The sequence below is a fragment of the Anoplopoma fimbria genome, chromosome 3 (assembly GCF_027596085.1).
Source record: "Anoplopoma fimbria isolate UVic2021 breed Golden Eagle Sablefish chromosome 3, Afim_UVic_2022, whole genome shotgun sequence".
Lineage (NCBI taxonomy): Eukaryota > Metazoa > Chordata > Actinopteri > Perciformes > Anoplopomatidae > Anoplopoma > Anoplopoma fimbria.
This window is the reverse complement of record NC_072451.1, coordinates 8,993,836-9,015,065: the sequence shown is the minus strand read 5'-3', so window position 1 is coordinate 9,015,065 and position 21,230 is coordinate 8,993,836. Positions and strand designations below refer to the sequence as shown.

The 21,230-nt window shown below is 40.2% G+C and overlaps 2 protein-coding genes across 3 annotated transcripts; both read right to left on the bottom strand.

The window, feature by feature from the left end:
• Positions 1 to 1,546: 1,546 nt before the first annotated feature.
• pdzk1ip1 (PDZK1 interacting protein 1) lies at positions 1,547 to 4,634 on the bottom strand. 2 transcript variants are annotated; one of them, XM_054596708.1, is made up of 5 exons: positions 4,439 to 4,628; positions 3,394 to 3,514; positions 3,121 to 3,171; positions 2,604 to 2,684; positions 1,547 to 2,089 (listed from the first exon to the last, which is right to left on the bottom strand). In XM_054596708.1, the coding sequence occupies exons 1-5, from the start codon at positions 4,503 to 4,505 to the stop codon at positions 2,017 to 2,019; spliced, it is 393 nt and encodes a 130-aa protein (XP_054452683.1). In that variant the 5' UTR covers positions 4,506 to 4,628; the 3' UTR covers positions 1,547 to 2,016. The 2 variants fall into 2 exon arrangements, with proteins under 2 accessions (XP_054452683.1, XP_054452684.1); XM_054596709.1 differs by lacking the exon at positions 3,121 to 3,171 and having other exon boundaries at positions 4,439 to 4,634.
• Positions 4,635 to 5,301: 667 nt separating this feature from the next.
• On the bottom strand, positions 5,302 to 20,967 carry nwd1 (NACHT and WD repeat domain containing 1; the record flags this gene model as incomplete). The annotated part of the gene is made up of 19 exons (XM_054596013.1): positions 5,302 to 5,636; positions 6,224 to 6,329; positions 7,470 to 8,023; positions 8,182 to 8,455; positions 9,277 to 9,425; positions 9,751 to 9,841; positions 11,205 to 11,471; positions 12,240 to 12,439; positions 12,510 to 12,632; positions 13,156 to 13,353; positions 13,565 to 13,729; positions 14,637 to 14,754; positions 15,294 to 15,447; positions 15,555 to 15,758; positions 16,900 to 18,211; positions 18,291 to 18,645; positions 19,665 to 19,781; positions 19,915 to 20,000; positions 20,865 to 20,967. Coding segments are annotated over 19 exons (4,875 nt in total), but the record flags the coding sequence as incomplete, so codon positions are not given.
• Between the last annotated feature and the right edge of the window lie 263 nt (positions 20,968 to 21,230).

Genomic DNA, 21,230 nt, shown 5'->3' with positions numbered 1-21,230 from the left:
CTGAATTAGCTATTACTAGCTCCTGTTTGCATTACAACGATGGATGTCCAGACAAACATCACTGGATAACTTTGATACTGTAGAAAACTTAAAAACATGATGATTTTCAGGCAAGTCCTGAAGCGTCTTCTTTTTCCTGTGGATTTCTAAGTGGATTTATGGACGTTTGTTCTCGATGAACATTGGAGATTATGATATCCTGTGGAAGTGGAAGTCACTCTGAATGATATAATTTGTGTTTCATGTCTGTATGTTCACATTTTACTGAGCTATGACACTGAGATCGGAGAGCGATTGTCTTCCAGTATCTTTGCCTCCCCTTCAGCACCCGCCCCAATGGAGGCTTTTGTCTTTGTCCCGCTGAATGTCCATGTCTATGACAGAGCATATCCTGTCGTTTTCTTTGTGATTACAATGTCCTTCAATGATGAGTTAAATTACGGTGAAGCTTCCATTCCCCTCCTCCTCCTCCTCCAGTGGTCATTCTGTCTCAGCAAGGCTTTCTTAAGTTACTCAGTGACAAAAAAGGTTGAATTCTAGGTGAAAGCGATGGAGGACAATGGCAAGTATTTCATGATGATGAACACACTTTTTGTCATGTTGTTCCAGTGCAACGAGTTGCGATGCTAACTTCCCTGTAAAGAAATCAAACGGAACATCCATCCATCCATCAATCAGAGCCAGTCTTTTTCTTCTATTCTCTCATTTCCTTTTATGAGCTTTCTTCAGATTCTCACAATACTTTTTATTTGAGCTTATCATTTTTAACATTTTATGGCCACAAAAATAGACTCAAAAAACTTAAAACTCTGACTTTGGGAAACTACTTAAACAGGTTCCATTGTAGTTTTGGAGACTATGCTGTGTCTTGGAATGCCCCAAGGTTGAGATTAGTGACACAAATCGCACCACACGGTAGCAGGATTTGGAGTCTCAAGTCCGACTGCTACAGAATAAGTTTCATGAAAAAATTGTAACAGAAGGTCCTCCTGCTAGGGTATTTGGGCAAGTTTACAGTTGGGCCCATTTCATTGATATTGATCCAAAGAGGCTCTGTGTTGGCTCTGATGAGACCCTGACTCAGCTGAGCTGGTGTGAGGAATGTTTTGAATGATCTGACTGTCTGTTCTGATGTCCGCTCTGTTTGATTTGTGCTTAAACTATGTTGGTTCTATTAAAATGTAAAGAAAGCACAAATATACCTTGCTGAAGTCTCTTATGTATTAATTATAATCTGTTTATTTCTTCATTAGGTGTGTGTGGTCCAGTACAGGTGTGAGAGGACACAGTCTGTGTTGTCACCTACAGGTTTCTGATGTGAAAACTGTCCAGGAACCACTACGACGAAGACCAGGATTGGCTGTCCGGCTGTGAACTAACCACAGAAACTTGACTGTTCGGCTGTTATTACAAGCATGTGAACTCACAACAGACACTCCACTGTACTGATGTTAATACAGACATGTGACCTAATGTTTTTTTGTGTGTTTAATAATTAATCAAAGGTCATTCTTTCATTGATCAGTAATGAGAGCCAACACAGCAGTTTGTTAGGACGATAACTTATTAATCAGGATCACAGGACAAACAGCTGCTTTTCCTATAGTTTACTGCTCTGAATCTCAAGAGGTGACTGAAAAACTTGCAAACACAGTACATAGTATATCAATTTAGTCTAAGCCTAAGATCCAATAAAGATTTTTTTAATTATCCATATAATATTCTCACACTTTCTGCTAAATGATACATTACATTACATTACAGTCATTTAGCAGACGCTTTTATCCAAAGCGACTTACAGGAAGTAAATAAGTAAATAGTGATAAAATTTCAAGAAACAAGAAAACAGAACAAAAAAAAATCTAGCTCCAGTCAACCGAGACAACAGATATGAGAAACTTCATTCATTAAATGTAATTTGTTTTTTTTATACAAAAGAATTGTGTGTTTTGTGTGTCTCGGCCCAGAGTTGGCGAGGTCAATGTTCAGACAGCCAATAGAATCATTGCAGAACGGTCACATGACAGTTGCTTTGTCATCAGTGGCGTCGATCACCATGTTGTCGTAAGTGTTCATGTCTTTTTTGCTCCTGATGGATAAAAACACTGTGTTATTAAAATGTATTTATCAGTGTTGGGAGAAATACTGAGATGTTTTACTTAAAATACAAATATCACACTGAGTATGTACGTATTACCAGCAAAATATACCTAAAGTAAGAAAAGTTAATGTACAGATTGTGAAGTAAAATGTTCCCTGACAGTGTTTTACTATTATGCATGATATTTTTGGATTAATATTACTGCTGCATTAATCTGTATGTTTCATTTTAACTCCTTTATATCCTGTTGGATTCTATGCGATCATCATATGTTTCTAGCGTCGCTGTCATGTTAGAACCATGTATCTCTAAAAAGAAAATCAGCTCTGTTTTCAGCTTTGTGACGATGCATTTTCCAGCTGATCCAAGAGGCTTTTTAAAGAGTTCATTTATCTTAAGAGAGAGGGAGTGAAAGAGAGAGAGAGAGATCGGAAGAGACAGGGAGAGGGAGGGGGAACAAGTAACATAAAGTATTTAGCTGTATTTAGTGTTGTAGTCCTACCTGACCATGTCCAGTTCGGTCTCGTAGGTGTTTCCGTCGACATATTCATTTTCTATCACCGACTCCACAGAGGTCTTCTTCCTGCAGACAGATGCACTTTATGTAGACTTTATTAGTGAAAATGTATTTAGTTTTGTCCATAAATTATCAGAAAGTAAAGATTTTGAGAGCAAAGCTAGAATTTCCAGGAACCCACTCAATAAAAACTGTAACATTTACACCTGACACCAAAAAGAAAGTCCATAAACTACTTCCTAATTTTATTTAATCAGTATAAAGCTGTAAATAATGATTACTTTAGTTATCAAAAACTAAAATATGATTATTTTTTCAATGAAGCGTTTTCTCTGTAAATTGTCATAAAATAATTCAATGTTTTGCCCAATCAGCAAACCAAACAAATCGTTTTACTGGGGTAGAAAACAGAATATGTTTCATTTTGCTTGATAAATGGCTGTTGATTTCTTTTGTTAAATAAATTATTTGTCGTGTGACCACACGGAAAGCTAAGTCATACCACATGGTCCCAAGTTCGATCGTGTGTCTTTCCTTTCTCCCTCCACTGTCACTGTCAAATAAAGGCATAAAATGTGGGGATATATATATATATATAAATGTTATCCTGCAAAGTAACTACAGCTGTCAATTTTATGTAGAGGAGTAAGAGTATAAAGTATCAGATAATTGTAAGTATTGTACTATTTACAATTTGTTTGTTTCAGGGAAGTTTTCAAAAGCCAGCAAAACAAAATATATACATAAGTTTATTAAAAACTCTTCTCTGGCTGACCTCTTGGGCTCCTCAAACCAGGCCTTCTTCACCAGGAAGATGACAAAGATGAGGAAGAGGAAGCCGCTGACAGCGATGAGGCCGGTGAGCCACTGAGGGAGCAGACGCTTGCTATTCTGAGCTGCAACAGGTACACAGAGGTCAAAGGTCAACCAAAATTTCAAACTCTTATTTTAAATACACCATCATAAACCATCATCTTTTATAAGACCCCTCTGTGACCTGAATAATAATGGTGAAGTAACCAGTCTATGTTTCCCTCTGATGCAGAGTGAAATAGAAATACCCATTTAAATTAAATGTAGCTTTCAGTTCAAGAGAGCTGGAACACATTTTACGCGTGTCTCCTTTATATGACCCCAATCATGTTAACAGGAAATAAGAAATGCTTCCTTGTACACTTATTTTATTTATCACCAATTACTTTTTCAATAATTCAAAAATTCATTATTTTATTGATTCTTCCAGCAAAAGTACCTAACAAATGCTGGTTTTATCTCGTCAGATGAGAGAATTTATTTGTCATATACTGTATTTTATTCAGTGGTGGAAAGAAACTAAGAACATTTACTCAAGTACTTTTTTGAAGTACTTTTACGGTGTTTACCAGCTGCAACATTAAAGTGATTAACACATTAATGCAGGGATAGTTATAAACCAATAGTAATGCATATTATTATATCGACTACTCTTCATAATCTGAATTTTTGGTACTTTAAGTATATTTCGATACTGATAATTTTGTTATTTAATATTTGAAATGCAGGACTTCTACTTGTAATAGCATTTTTACACTGTGGTATTGCTACTCTTACTACAAGGTCTTAATACTTCTTGCACTGTTGATGAAACTGAATATATTTAGGTTTTAGACAAATTATAATCATGATTTCTGACATTTTAAAGAGACACGGGTTAATAAAGAAACTGTTTACACTAGCACGTTTCATAGTATTAATTAACAGTTTGAGCACTGCTATGACTAATATAAATAGTATAACCGTGTCTTTATAGTTATTGTAAGATCATTTGGAAAAGCTCGTACCTCCCTGGGCTGTCACTGCTCCCACACTCAACAACAAACAGGAAATCACTGCCCAGAGTTTCCCCATCGCTGCTTCTCCGCTTTGATGGAAGAAAAAACAAAAACGTAGAGAATCACAGCAAGGATTAAACCCGAAGTTTCAGACGTCGAGTGTGAAACTAGCAGCAGAGAGTGTAGATCAGTGCTTCAGGTTTCCTGTTAATGTTTAACTCAAAGTCACAATACAAACTCTGATTCACAGGAAAGGCTTGTATCTGCTCTGTGTTTATGGCCCAATCATGTTTCTGTTTACTCTTAGGTGGACCTCCAGTCTGTCACACTACTGCCTTACAAAACAACATCCTTTAATTCATTTGTTGTTTAATAGAGAGTTAAAATGCCCTTTGAACCTGAGGAGTGGACTGCAGATTTGTGTTCATCTTTAAGTTTGACAAGTTGTAGGTATGGGGAGTCATGTCCTCTACTAATCGAATATATTATATCCTATTACAGGTTATCTAAGTTTTAATTTGATCTACTCAATTTAAACTCTCTCGAGTCCTGCAGCATCCACCTCTCCTCTGTCCATCTGAATGCTACACTTCATGATATACTCATATTTATTGCCAAAATATGGCCTAATTGTGTAAACTGTTCAAATTTACATTACATTTCTAATATTTAGCCATACTTTGGTAAGTATATGAGGATCCAGAAATCTAAAAATAAGTTTTAATACATTTTTCATGTTATAAACACATTTTTTAAATTAATGTGAAACTTGTGTTGTTAAAAGTATATCAACTCTGGTCACAACTGAATTAATTATTTTTTCTACTATGAAAATACATCTTTTTCCCTCATTGTCATTTGAAAACTCCCCAAAGCCTTGAGGCCCTTGGACTTTTGGCCCAGGTGTCCTACAGTATGAGACAGGTGGGGGAGGGATTTGTTCCAAGCATGCTCAAGAGGTTCAGGTTTAACTGGGCCGGGTTGAAGTCCTGGAGGCTCTGCTGGCCCCCGTTCGTCTTCTCCCTGGAGGTGACCCGGTACTGGGCCTTGATGTTCTTCAGAGGGTTGTAGTCCGAACTGACGTGGTACGGGCAGCAAAACTCCTCTCTGATGACGGAGCCCTGCTGAGACAACGCCACAAAGCCGTTCTTGAAGGTCACCATCCTGACGACGGGGGAGTAGACGTACTGAACGTACAGCAGGTTTCCTGACAGGACAAAACGAAAGAATACAAACAGATGAGTGACAGCCAACAGGGCCTTTTTATCCAAAGTACTCGTCTGATAATCAGAATTTTCATTTCTTGTTTACGAAAGACCATTGATGTAATTTTCAGCGGACACAGAATCTGTAGTGAACTGAGATTATTAGCAGCAGTAAACTTAAAGATCGAGTGTGTACCACTAAATTGTGAGGGGAATTATCTTTAATTATCTTTTTTTTAAATATATAATTCTTGACAAAGGCAAATTTTAATTTGAGTTGATGAGATCTCTGACATCATACAGACACAAAAACAAGCATTTTTACTGCATGCATTTGGAGGTAATACAAAGTAAAAGTCCCAGACCTTTACCTATAAACCAATTTATTTTATTAACCAGTGTGTAATATAATATGTATGTTTCTGGAGAAAACAACATAATTGACTTGTGTTCAGATAGAGATAAAGATATAAAAAAGAAAATTGGGAATCATGTCAGTTTGACGCTTCATCTCTATTGGAATAAATCGTGTTTTTTAGAAATAGCTTTGAAACGTGTCGGATCAGTACATCAGAAGACCAGTACGTACCTGTAGCAACGTCCCAGACTTTGACAGTTCTGTCCTGAGATCCAGTGAAGACAAACTGGTCGCTGTCAGAGAAAGCAGCCGAGAGGACGCCTTCGAAGAAAAAACCCTGAATCACGACAAAACAACAGCAGAATGATGTCAGACTGAAGACATGAAGAGACTGGGACATTTTGTTATTGTACATAATGATAAAATCCTTGCAGGAACACTTTATTTGATCCTCCACTCTATTTAGAATCAGGATACAAATGCAGATATGTCTTTATTACTGTTTATTAATGTACAAAATTTGTCAACAACTATAACTTCTTCTGTGAAGCATCCATAACACGCTGATATGGAAACACTTGATGAATGACAACGTTTCGTGACAGTTGTAATTAATATTATATGTGTCTTCATTGGAGAAGTTATAAGCTGCAAATTTCCCCGCTGCGGGACTAATAAAGGATTATCTTATCTTATCTTATCTTAAGTTATAATTATAAATATATATATATATAAAAATGATAAATGTTGACAAATACTGTACATTAATAAAAACTTTAAAATGTCCTTATATCTGCTTACAAATACATAATTATATGTTAATATTCATGTGCTAAATGATAAATAGGGAGAACTGAAATAAAATGTTATCATCATTTCATTTCAAGTTTGGCCTACATGGAGAGTAGAAAGTTATTTTTAATCTGATGGTATGATTTTGAAAATGACTAGTGGTGGAATGTAAGTAAAAACATTTTTTTTTACTAAAGTACAAGTACAATTTTAAGTTACTTTTTTTTTTGCTTATTTATTTAATATTTCCATTATTATTATTCCTTATACTTCTATTTCACTACATTTTGGAACCCAATATTGTACTTTTCACTGCACTGCATTAATTAGACATTACTAGTTACAAAATACTATACAGATTCAGCTTCTAATAAAAATATAAAAAAAAAAAAAAAATTGATTACATTTTATAGATTAGGATTAATGGAAATTAGTTCCACATGTATCAGCTGCAACATTAATGATGCTTAGACAATTACTTTTGTATAATAGACATTTTTGTTGTTGGTCATCAATGTTTTGAATATAAACATGTACACAGATTTTTCACATACTTTTACATTAATAAAAGTACCGAATACTTTTTACACCACTGGAAATGTACATCCTTTGTAGTTAGTGGGGAAAACATAAAGCATGTCCTCTGGTGGTGTATTGCAGATGTACAGTAGTACATTACTCTGACCTTGTACTCCATGGTGTGGTCCAGGACCAGAGGGCTCAGGCTCCACAGCCTCTGGACCTCGTCCTTGGAGCCCACCAGGGCATGGGTCCCCCAGTTACTGACCGTCACGCAGGTGACCCTGCTGCCATGAGGCTCCAAATCTTGGGTTCTGCCGCTGCAGAGGTCGTGGATTTTCACCTCTCCGCAGCTCGTCCCATACAGCAGCCTGCGGTCTGACAGCAGGGCCATGGAGGACAGCGGGGCGTGGAGGAGGGACAGGCGGAACCCCTCCAGGGGTCCCTCCACCGTGGGGAAGCTGTCCATGGTGCTGATCTCGAACAAACAAACTGAGTCCTCGTAGGCCACCGCCATGTGCTTCTCCTGGGAGCTGACAGCCAGGCAGAGCACCCTGGAGAGGCTCTCCGGAGGGGGGATACAGAGCGTCTCCTGGGGCAGGGCTAACGGGTAGATGAGGACGGTGCCGGTTGTTAGGCCGCAGAACAGCAGCCGTTTGTGTTGAGCTAACTCCAGACAGCAAACCTCAGCAGAGACCGCCAAACGCTCAGATAGAGAACCTGCAGGGAGATCCAGGAGGAGGTTTCAGAGTCTCAAGTTGCTGAATGTGCTTTTAAACTTGAACATGATTACCATGATTTTGCAAAACAACAAACAAGTGCATCTCTTTGTCTGTTCTCTAACTTCGTCTGTGCTCTAACTTTGCACCAGAAGTGACCTGTGTTGTTGTTCCAGCTGATGACCTCTGTCTGGCTCTGCTGCCGGACGTAGAAAACTCGATCTGCGTCTTTAGTGACGGCAACATGGGCGCAGCCAGCAGGAATGTGGGCGGTGGGCTTGTGGCGGGTGTCGTACTTCAGACTCCACAGATGGATGCTGGCAGCGGCCGTCGAGGCTGATACCACAAAGCCGTGATACAGCACGACAGACGTGACGGGAGAGTCTGAACCACACAGAGTGTCCAACAACGCTCCAGTGGTCACTGACCAGATCTGACAAAAGAGTTCATACAGAATATAAAAAACACTGTGACAGCCAGAGCTGTTGACTCACTTAACTTTTTAACTGTCGCTTGCAGTAAGATTCATAAAGCAATTTCATGAACTTTGTGACTGTCGGTTTAAAATGTTTTTTACTGTGAAGCAGCTGGATTAGCTTTAAATGTCAAGCAATAAGTGGGGAACTTTCTGACGGCTGCTATGAAGCAGGTAGAGGGCTTTTACTGAGAAGCAGCTAGAATTTAACTGTGAAATATCGGGATTCATTTACTATACAAAAGCTAAATGAACTTTAACTGTGACACAGCTTGATTAACTTTTACTGTGAAGCAAGTAGGGTGCTTTAACTGTGAAATAGTTGTCATAACTTTAACTGTGACACAACTGGAGGGTGATAACCATGAAGCAGCTGGAATAGCTTTAACTGTGAAGCTGCTGAATTAGCCTTAACTGTAATTCAGCCAAAGAGCTTTTACTGTGAAGCAGGTAGTGGGCCTTTACTGTGAAGTAGCAGGGGAGCTTTACAGTGTAGCAGCAGGAAATATTTATTATGAAGCAACTTTTGGGCCTTTACTCCAACTGTAAGGCATTTAGAGGGCTTTTACTGTGAAGCAGTTGGATAATATCTTCACAGCTTTTACTGGGAAGCGGGGCCTTTACTGGGAAGCAACTTGAAGGATTTTGCTATGAAGATACATTAGGGCCTTTACTCCAATTGTGAAGCAGATAGATGGCTTTAATTGTGAAGCTGCTGCCAGCACATAAAGTTTACCGTCAACTCTACCATCTACATCTACTGTGTCTTATTCTGTTACTCTTATGAGTTGGTCAGCAGCTCCTGAGGCGAGCAGTCTGCAGTCTGATGAAACGCAGCTGGACAAAACGCTGTCGTCGTGTTGGAGGTCGAGGAATCCGTCCACAGAGTCTCTGTCGATGTTAAAGAGGCTCAGAGTCCGCTCACTTCCTGCAGAGGACACAGACAGTGATCAGCTGGAACACAGTAACCGTTCTTTCACACTATGATTGCATGAGGCCAGGTTACTCTGAGAAAGCAGGTTATGCAAATGCTGAACATGGAGGATAACATGAAGAACGCCTCACTACTGAATAAATTGTTCGGATATTATTTAATTTTTTCAATAAAGAACATCCTGTATAGTTTTTGATGAATACAGAGGAAACAAACTACCTAAGCACTGGGGTTTTTTTATGTTTTTGTAGCTGCAGCTTGTTTTTTAGTCAAGAAACACTGACTTATTTCATTAGTTAAATTAATAACAGAGTCATACCTGCTATCAGTATTTTTTCATCTTCAGTGACTGAAAGCAAAGACGGAACCAGAGGAAACTTGACGGCTGTCTGTCTCCCTGTCTTGGAAATCTGCAGAAAGAAAGGTTAATATCACCATTATCAGTTATTATCGTGTGTAGCAGAAATAAAAATAACTATTCTGGGTTTTGAATGTTGAATATAAGGCTACTGTGTTAGGTTCCCCCTATGGGTTGGTATTGGCTGTGATATACGAACAGTATTGGAGGAAGTATTCGGATTCTTTACTCAAGCAAAAGTGCTAGTTCTACATTGTAGTCCTGCATTAAGTAAAACAATGTAAGTATGATCAGGGAAATGTTCTGAAAGTATTAAAGTGGCCCTATTATGCTTTTCCACTTTTTCTCTCTTCTTTAGTGTGTTATATATATTTTGTACATGTAAAAGGTCCGTAGAGTGTAAACCCTGAAGTCCACGCCTAAAAGGAGTTACCCTCCCCCTCAGAATCACTGCTCCTGAGCTGCCTGAAACGGCTCCATTGAATTCTCTCCTTCACTTCCGTAACTTTATGAGGTCATAATGTTACGGAAGTGATGTAAAACTCCTTCTGGCGAGCTAGGCCCTCAAACAAGAAAAGAGAGAGACCGAGCTGAAACGGTGATATGTGAAACGTTGACCAATCACAACAGAGCGGGCTAGTTGACCAATCAGGGCAGACTTTGCTTTCTGGAGGGAGGAGCAAGCACTACAACGGAGCATTTCAGAGAGAGGGTGAGAAGAGGTGCTGCAGGACAGCCAGGATGAGAAAAACAAGGCGGATTATGATGTAAACATGTTGTAACTAACTTGAGATAAAAATATGCACCTGGAAAATAGCATAATAGGGCCTGTTTAAAAGAAACAGAACAGAAAGTGTGACTGTTATACTATTAGATACTAGATCATTAGATTATTATTACTCATGCATTCATGTAAAAGCAAAATGTTACTGTTGTAGTTGTTTGAGGTGGAGCTCATTTTGATCTATTAACTAATGATTATTTTAATTATGGATTAATCTACTGATTGTTTTCTCCATTAATCGATTGCTAGGTTTGTAAAGGTGATACCTTCACAATGTTTATTTTGTCCAACCAACAGTCCAAACCTCAACATTATTATAAATACATTACAATTATAAACATTATTAAAAGGAAAAGAAGCAAATCATCAAATTTGTGAAGCTGGAGCCATGAAAAATTACTTCAAACCTAAAGACCATTAAAAAAGATGCCAATTCATTTTCTTTAACTCGTCTAATAGATTAATCAGTTAGTTGTTTCAGCTGTAAACTTTTTCTGGGCAAAATTCCCAATTTATAAAGTAACTAGTTACAAAATCTTAAAAAAAAGAGGTTCAAGGAATTGAATACTCTGCGCCAAAGTCTACAGACATTGCATTTTGCACACCAAAAAGAGATGAATGAAACACATACCTGATAGAGGAATCCTTCTTTAGAAACCACAAACACTTTTCCGCGTTTGGGTAACATAACAGATTTCACAGGAGTTAAACCTCTCTGTGAGTTTTCCAGCCGAGTCTCAACAGTTTGAGTCTCATTAGCAGGATGAGATATTCTGACCAGACCAGAGTCACACAGACGAAGGACGGATTCTCCCAAAACTCCCAGAACCACAGACCCGTCGTCATCACTGCTGCTGCTGAGGAGGAGCTCAGCTCCGTCCAGCTTCCACACCTTCACCTGCAACAACAACAAAACCCTCTGAACACAAACCCGTTCACTGAATGAGGGTCAGAAATGATCTTAAAGGTAAAGATGTGCAGTAGTAAAAGTAATAGTGAATATCAATATCAATATCAGTGGTATGAGCAGTGGTAAAAGCAGTAGAACTAGTAGTTATGTTAGTAGTAGTAGTAATAGTAGCAGGTGTAGTAGTAAATATTAAAGCTACTCTGCGAAAAATTAAACTTCAAATTGATTTTGGCGGCCCATCTGGACAAAGTGGTAGTGTTTCCGAGCACCCACGCAGTCCTGGTTCTGGTTCTCCTGGGCCTGGAGCAGAAAGAGGACACGCTGCTGCCAGGCGTCATCTCCGCCCCACTTTGAAGCTAAAACTGCAGGTCGAAGGCAGCACCGAAGCCGCATTTGGGTCAGTTCACAGTGGGCTGGTCGCTGCCTGAGGCCTCACTGGAGACAGAGCTGAATGAGTTTCCTGTGAACCTGCATGATTATGTCTGATTTTTCACGGAATTCAACCCGGTGGCATCAACACAACCTTTAAGAGTGACTTCAATAGAAACAGTCAATCTTCTCACTGGTGGTCTTGCTTTCTTAAGGTCATATAGAGGCATCAGTATAAAATTGAGACAGTTTCAGAACCAGTTAAAGTTCCCCACATCAACTGTAATATCAGTAGCATTAACAGTGGTAAAAGCAAGCTGTAGTAGTAGTAGTAGTAGTAGTAGTAGTAGTAGTAGTAGCAGTAGCAGTGTTAGTCATAGGTATTACCTGTGTCCTGGTGTAAACACAGATCAGCTGTTCAGACAGGTGGAGGTGTACTGAGGAAGGGGTGGAGTCAACAGGTAGAGCCTCCTGGATGCAGAGCAGCTGTTGGCCGTCCATCAGGCTCCACCTCCTCAGAGAGCCGTCAGCAGCCAATGAGAAGCAGTGGGCGACGCTTCCAACCACTTTGATAAACAGAACCGCACCTACACGCAAATCATTGTTATCATTAATATCATTATACATATTCAAATTCTTTAATGAACATAGACTGACCTGTGTGTCCCAGCAGTGAGTATACAAGCCTCTGATCAGCGAGGCTCCAGACCGCCACCATGCCGTCATCCGAGCCTGCAACCAGAAGCCCCGCCTCCATACAGACGTCCACACAAAGCACACCTGAAGACAAAATGACAGAAAAAAACTCAAATGCAGCACCTGTCGAACCTCACAATACTCTCATCAAGACTGAACTGCTTGAGGAAAATGGTTATTTTTCTGACCAAGGTCATGATTTAAATTGGATTTTTTTTCTATAAATAAAATTCCAGGCCAGCCATAATCAGCAGCGCATATCACATAGCTGCTTGCTTTGGTTAAATGCAAAAAAATACTTGTCATAACATTGTTTCTTAACAAAATAAACTTATAAAAGTTAGGACCGACTTCTGAAGGTCCAATTTCCGAATTTTTAAAAGACAACTAAAGTACAGTTGGGAAATTGAAATTAAGAGAAGCTGACTAAAAATTTTTAACCTCCTATAATTTGCTTCAACAGAGATATTTATTGAAGTTAGAACTAAAACCATTTCAAATTACTCTCTTTCAACATGTACTTTTGATATAAACCATAAGTAATATATGTAGCTCTACTTTATCTAACTCTGTGCTTCTTTCAGAGTAACAACCTAATATTTCTGACCTCCCTGCAGTCCGGTCAGTGTGTGTTGTAGCGCCCCCCCTGGCTGCTGCAGGAAACTGCACTTAGGAATGAGGATCGGTTCGGGACACATCAGTAACCTCTCCTCACATTGGCTACACAGCTGACCAATCACAGAGGGGAAACGCGTGGCCAAGGAGCAGAGTCTGGCCAACAGCTCGGAGTAAAATAGAAACGTGTCTGAAAGCAGAGAAAAAACAAATGACTGCATTTGTTTGCACTTTATAAAAACATTTAATTAATTTCTTATTTCATTTATTTTGGTTTAGAATATTTTTTGTTCTCAAAGTTAAGTTCTGAAGCACACACTGTATATTTGGAAACATTTGGTACAAAATGTTCAAAAAAACCAAAACTGATACAAATATAATATTGATACAGAATAACTGACCCATGTGACCGTCCAGGAAGTCCAGACTGGGTTTGATCAGGACCATAGTGTCTCTGACCAGCCTGGTCTCAGTGCAGTCCATATATTGGGAGCACTGATCCAGGTCCTGGATCACACTGGACACCCCACACACTCTGCTCTTACAGTACAGCCACTCAGCACTGCCTAAAGAAACAGTAACAACACTAATTTATAATAATTAATAAATCCACTGAACTGGTTTGTAGAAATACAAAAAAATGATTTAGTAAACAATACTGGAACTCAAAAGTTTCAAAATGACAAAAAATAGTTTAACTATCATAAATATGTCTTTCTATACATTTTCACCAACATTTTTTATACAATTAAATTTTTTCTGAATGATGCCATTTTAAATCTTTCTTATTTAATATATATTCACATGAAAAATGACGTGAAGAAAGAAACAAAAGGAGAAAACAAATGTGCTTATTCAGTTAACAAATTAAATGTCAAAAAAATGGATTATAGGTGTGACTGACAAAATAAAATATATATGCTACACACGTTTACCTGTAATGCAAATATTAAATCTGTCAATAACATGGCAGCAACGTGATTTGGGCATGTAGACATGGTCAAGACGATTTGCTGAAGTTCAAACCAAGCATCAAAATAGGAAAGAAAGGGGATTTAAGTGACTTTGAACTTGGTTGTTGGTGCCAGATGGGCTAGATTGAGTGTTTCTGAAAGTGCTGGTCTACTGGAATTTTAAAACACAACCATCCCTAGGGTTTACAGACAATGGTCCGAAAAAGAGAAGATATCCAGTAATACCTGTCCAAAAATGCCTTGTTGGTGGCAGAAGTCAGAGGAAAATGAGTTAGAGGAGAGGAGAACTGTGCAATACTTTAACCAATAAGATCTTTTTTTTATTGTTTTAATGTTCAGGATGTGATTTGATGCTATTTCTTATGTCTCTGTTTTCTAATATGAAGGTTTCTGTTGGTTTTATATGTGTTTGCCCCATATATCTACACAGTAGGTGATGTATTGAAAAAAATACTAACATATAATTAATATTTATATTAAGCTTCTTCCCACATCTTACCAATGACTTCCTGTCGCAGCTCGTCCCAAAGGCCGGCATGCAGCAGGTGATGGGGCAGCTCCTGAAGCTTCCTGACGTTGGCCAATCCTGGAGCAAACCACATTGGCTGGGGCGGGACCTTTATAGTGCATTGACACCATACAGCCAATCAAAATACACCACCAACAAACAGGCTAGCTGAAGTACGGGTATGTCAGTTCCTGTGAATAAAATTACTACAGCTAATGATTTGCAGAGTTACATTTTGTAGCAGAATGCGTTCTCTGAGTGGAAAGAGTCGTCGTGAGATCACCCAATAGTTTTAGGACTGACGTCAGAAGTCTTTAGTTTCGTGTTTTGGCCGCTCTAAAGCATACTCTGCTTTATGTTCTATTTGACTCTAAATGGACCATAATTTACTAAATGAACATCATGCTGTATTGAAGAAGACTTGAAACTAGAGATTGAGACCATAAACTCATGTTTACAATGTTTACTGAGGGAATAAATCAAAAGATAAGTAGAGTCATTTTCTCATAGACTTCTATACAATCTGACTTCTTTTTGCATCCAGAGGAGTTGCCCCCTGATGGCCAGTAAAAAGAATGCAAGTTAAAGACTTTCTTGACTTCACTCTTCAGGCCCAGAGGCTGCCCCCTGGTTCTGTGTCGTTGGTACCTTTCTGTCAGAGAGGAGCAGCCTCAGGCCAGGCAGGGCAATCGGCTTCAGTTTTCCTGACCACTGACCCAGGAAGTACTCTGCCAGGATCCTGAGGCTCTTCCCCCGCCGCTGTGATGTCAGATACCGAGCTGAAACCGCCTCGCACAGATGCCTGCACAAATGTGCAACAAACACACACTCACATTTCACTCAAACATTTTACTTTTGTGTGATCATTTATCTTTATATAAATATAAATATTCATTTTTTTTCCTTCACCGGTTGTTGAAGGCGATGGCGGCGACCCCGTCTGTCCAGCGCTCCTCCAGCTGATCCTCGAGGTCCCGTCTAAGTCGAGCCCAGAGGAGGGGAGGCAGCCGGAGCAACGAGGGGGTCGGAGGGAGGGAGTACCTGTACACCTCACTGATGACGTCATCATCCAGAGACATGATGTCACGCAGTTCAGCCTCCAGCAAACCTTCTCTGAGGAGTCAGAAGATCAGTTTGTTTTCATTGTTTTAAGCCTCGCAATGTTCTGTGGACGATTTGTTCAAAATAATTATTATCATTATTGTTTTTATTTTAGTACTAACACTGTTGTGGCCACATGTTTCAGATATAAACATACCAGAACTAACATACATGCTATTTCTAGGAGACATCATTGTTTATCCTTTTTTCTACAGGCTACAGTAGAGAAACACTCAAACTAGTTTAAAACTTAATGCTAATATTGTTTTATTAAAGAAATAATATGCATTTCAAAAGCCCCTTGTTGCTAAACAATGTTGACATTTGCAAGTTAATTTTATTCCATTATATATTCTGTAAAGTTTATCCCTATTATGGCTAAATTTTGTTTCACAACCATCTTGGTTTTTCTGTTATTTTGGACAAAATTGAGACATTTTGGCTTTAGTATTGTGCGTCCTGTGTTTGCAGAATGCGACTGGTTCTCCAATATCATATATTTGCGTGAAGAAGTAGCATCACCGTTCTATCATAAGAGCCACATTCCTGCTAAAGTCTCCTTCTTATCTACAAACAAACACAGGCAAAGCTGCTAATTAGCACTAGCATATAGTATTATCACCATCTCTTAGTACTGTGATCTGTTAACACAGAGTTACATGCATAGACTTTAGAAGTGGACTGCCGTTTTAAAGCCCCAAGTTCATCAATTTGGCGATCGCCATCTTGTTTTTTGCAACCAGAGGTGACACTAGAGAGTGGAGCTAAATAAGACAGTTTTAGGCGACTGAAATGTTACGAATAATTTTCATGAACTGAAAACACATTGTGAAAGGGTTATTGTTGAAAGACAAAAACTCCATAAAACACTCTAAAGAATACCCTGCTTTATTATCTATTTTATTCTAAATGGGACCATAATTTACTAAATGAACATCATGATTGAAGAAGACTTGAAACTAGAGATTGAGACTATAAACTCATGTTTAAAATGTTTACTGAGGTAACAAATCAAGTAAGAAGTAGGGTTATTTTCTCATAGACCTCTATACCCCCCCGACGGCAGTAGAAAGAATGTAGGTTTAAGATACTTCCGCATTTATTTCACAGACTCGGAGGTGGCCCTCCCTGTTTACACAACAAATCTCCTCACCTTGCCAGCGTGATGTAGCCTAAGGCCCCGCCCACAAGCTCCTTTCCATGTTTCTCCTCCAACATCAAGAAGAGCTGTGACATCATTTCCTGTGTGTTGGGGCCCAGGTGTGTTGACATGAGCGGGGTGAAGGATGTCCAACGTTTGGCTGCAGACAGAATCAGTGTGAGGTGCAGAGGATTGCCAGTCTGCTCAAAGCTCTGCAGCACGGTGTTGCTTTGCTCTGGGGTCAAAGTTCGCTGAGATGCTCGCAGGTACGATTCCATCATCTGTCTTCCGCCGTCACGGGACAAACGTTCCACTTCAAAGAAACCCTCCAAACTCTTCAACTTCAGCCGCATGTTAGCGAATGCCTCACTGTTGGTATCCATGGATACCACAAGGTGGATGTTGGGTGGGAGGTCTGCGGGCATCCAGTGGAGTTTGTGAGCATGATGTTGGTCTGAGAGCTGATCCAGATCATCCAGGATTATCAGCAGAGTGTTCCCTTGCTGGGAAACCTCGGTGAGGACATTCCTGAAGAACGGGAGCAACTCCAGATGAGTGTTGGCCGTCAGTGGCGAGGGCAGAGCCAAACCACAAGCCAAACATATCTGGACGCAGACACTGCGGAGGACGTAGTCGATGTCTGGTCTCCGAGGATGGCGATCCGAGAGCTTCCTGATCACCACCGCGCCCCCGGCCTCCAGAACACTACCCATCTCCTGCGCCAGTTTACACAGCAGAGTTGTCTTCCCCATCCCAGCATCCCCGTGCACCACCAGCGGGCTGTGGCGGACGTTGGTCGACTCCCACATGGCGCAGCATAGCTTACCCAGAAGACCCTCCCTGCCGTACAGACCTCTGCACAGCTCCGTGCTCATGGTGGCGTGTCGTACAGCTTCTTCAACCACCCGATCTGAGATTTCCTCCCTTTCTTCCTCAATGCTTCCCCAAATCCTCCTACGCCTCTCCCCCACCACCGAATTGACCACCGCTTCAACCCTGGCCTTCATCTGGGTGACAAACTGCTCGCAGACCCTGTCCAGGTACTGGGCGTGCTCTTTGCGTTTGGGGTCGATGCTTCCTTTGCTGAGCTCCACGCAGTGCAAGTTGAGGATCTTCTGCCGTGTAGTGTTGAGGCGGGACTTGAGGCCAGCAAGGAGTCCCTGAGCCTCTGTGTCTAGCAGCCCATTGGCGGTCATGTCCATTAACCTGGCGAGACGTTTGGGACCATCCCTTACCTTCTGGCAGGGAATATCTCGCACGAAGAGCAGAGCCGACGGTTCGCTGTTGTCCTTCAACAAACCCTGCTCAAACTCTTGCTCTGTGACTGCGGAAAAGAAGATAGAGACCATCAAATTTCACAAAAACTTTTGAGACGGAGACAAACTGTGTGAGACATCCCTGACCTGATGTGAAGAAGCGTTGTTTCTGCTCGGCTATGATGTCACCAGCTGCCTCGGCGTCCGTGGCGGAGGAGCGTAGGAGCTTCAACACTTGAGTCTCTGTGGATCGCCAAGAGAGGAGGTTTTTGTCCCGCTGCGGGCCGCTCTCAGGTCGGAGGTCGCTGTAGTGGGGGAAGTGAGTCGTGATTGGCTGAAGCACGTAAGTGGGTGGGACCGCATTGTTGTCTTTTAAGAACCACTTATTCAGCTGTTTGACGCCTTCTTGGTTCTTGGAGATTCTGGACAAAAAGGTTTCAAACTGTTTCTCTGGGATGAGGCGAGGAAGTATTCGGTAGCCGTACCGGTTCCCCAGCAGAGCCTTTGGAGCCCAGATGCAGGGAAGTAAAGAAGAGAGGAAGAATGAGCCAAAAGATAATCCTGGGTTAAATGCTTTATCACATGCATTCACTTTTACTTCTACTCCAACAGAAACATCTAATAAAAATATAACCATCCAATACACTAGACAGTATTGTGGCTTCTTGATGTTTTTGTTCCCCAGAGAAGGAAATGTCTTGCCTGGGTCCAAACCTTTAAATCCACCCACTCCAGTGATCTCCGGCATGGGAATAACCACTGTTATTGTGATTGTTTGATTGCCATTGTAATATCCATCTCTGCAGACTTCTTCCGTCTGGCTAATATTTACTTTGTCTTTGATGTAAAGTTTGTAGTCTTTTATTTAGGTAACCAATTCTTTAAATAAATCATATTCCAGGGCTTTTTTTTTTTTAATCGTCGTAAAGCACTTGTGGGAGTAAATGTGAGTTGAACAAAAACTAAATGCCTGACTTTGATCAGCGAATTTTAGACTATTTTCCGATGTAAAGTTCAGCTAATCACTGATTGATTGAGTCATCGGCGATTGACAAGACACCAAACATCTGGTGTCTTATGATCTCATTTACACCTCGTCAGGTGCTGTTAGGCCATCTGACAGAAATATGTTTTGGGGGATTTGATACCTATGCCAGCATATAACAGCCTTGTTAGAGTTCTGAAGCACACCAAGTGAGAGCTGAAATGTTAAGTAGGTTGTTTTTTGTTTGTTTTATTTTGGTTTTTTCCTGAACATTTCCAAAGCCGAAAGTTATTGATAATACCTGGATGTGTGAGAGCCCTGTTTATGTAGCAGCTAAAGACACCCGATGCAAAAATTAATAAATGGGTCAAAATATGTTTCAAAGAATTTGATCAAACCACAGTGCGATTCACAACTTTAACTCAAGTTAAAACAAAAAAAATCCAGCTTGTGTCTTTTTTACAGAATAGCTTTTTTATTATAACGATAAAGATGATAAAAATCTGAATTCTGATTAAGGAAGACGAGAGACTCACGATGAAAGCTGGACCGGCTGAAATCCTCTGACAGCTCTTGATCTCTTCCAGGAAGATCTCGCAGGCCTCGTGATCTCCAGACGAGTCGCTTCGGATCCCCCAACGTAGATCCACCACCTGAACAGGAAGTGACCCCACTGATCAATGAGCAGTTATTTACTGAAACCGCACACACAGTACATACACATTAAAGATCATACTATCAGTTAGTCTTTTTCATCAACTTAAACATTTCATTTACATAACTGACCTCAAACACCAGCCCCAGACTGCGACAGAAAGCAAGGACTTCTGGGTATGCTTTCTCCAGCAGGGCTTTCCTCTCGCTGCTCATATCTGACCAGAGAGAAGCAACACAGCCAGTGATAAAACCCCAAAAAAGAGTTTAAAGCAGAATCAGGATCTGAAATTACCTCTGCAGAGACAGGGCTAAATAAAATATTTTTCTGAATAGAAATTCACCCAAAAAATGCCAAAGTCAGTGACAAAGTGTTGTTGTATAACCAGGTGGAGACCACTGACGAAGTTTCATAACTCTGCATGACAGTGAAGTTATTGAATATTTTTGTTACACGTGGTATTGTTCTTGGAAGTCCGAATCTGCAAATATCTTTCCAACTTTATCGAACTAGGCAACCTTACGGTTCTCATATCTATGACATCTTTTGTCATGATTAAGAGATCCGGATCTGGTAATTCTGAGATCCTTTCACATGAGTATGAGATATTATCTTGAAATTGTAAGATAGTAACTCATAATTACAAGATAAGGTAAGGTACTTTTGTGGTTTTAGATAGAAATAAAAAACACTGAAAACTGTATGATACCAAAGTGCCCAGATGTTAGTTCTCATCCTCTCTACAAATCGTTTCATTCACAACTTGAACTTCTCCTGCAAAGTTTTTTCTCACAGTTTTACAAGGTATGACGCCACAATAGAAACTTTTAACAGCAGACATTCTGGCTTTGTCCAGAATAAATGGAATGCAGCCATGAGCCACCATTAATGATATTAATTCCACCTGCTTTTCCTGCTTTGGTAAGTCCAAAATGTCCACTTTCACAAGTTCAAAATATTTAGTTGACCCCCCCAAAATGTCAAGTGCAACACACACTGGTTGCATACAGACAGTACTTGTACACAGTAGTAGTTCTTGGTTTGGCTATGTATAATATAGAGAGCATTAAAGTGACCTGACCTGTGAAGCAGGAGCTGATGAACACTCGGATCATGTTTGAGTTCTTCTTCGTCCTCTGAGCTCCGTCTATCCGTCCTCTCATGATGTCCTGCAGGCTGACATTTTCTCCTCTTCTTCCTCCTCCTCCTGCTGCTGCTGGATGCTCTTCCATCTTCTTCTTCATCTGGTCTTCCCTTCCTCAGCTAAGCTGCTCTTTAGTCTGTTTAGTTTCCCTCAGAGAATTTCCTCCACGACAACCAGTTCTCCCACCTGACCGGCTGTTGTACCTGCAGTGTGTGCTACTGTAGTCCGTGCTACACACTGCTTTCTAAGCAAGAAATAACTATATGAACCAATCATTGTTTTATCATCCTCAGGATCATGTAG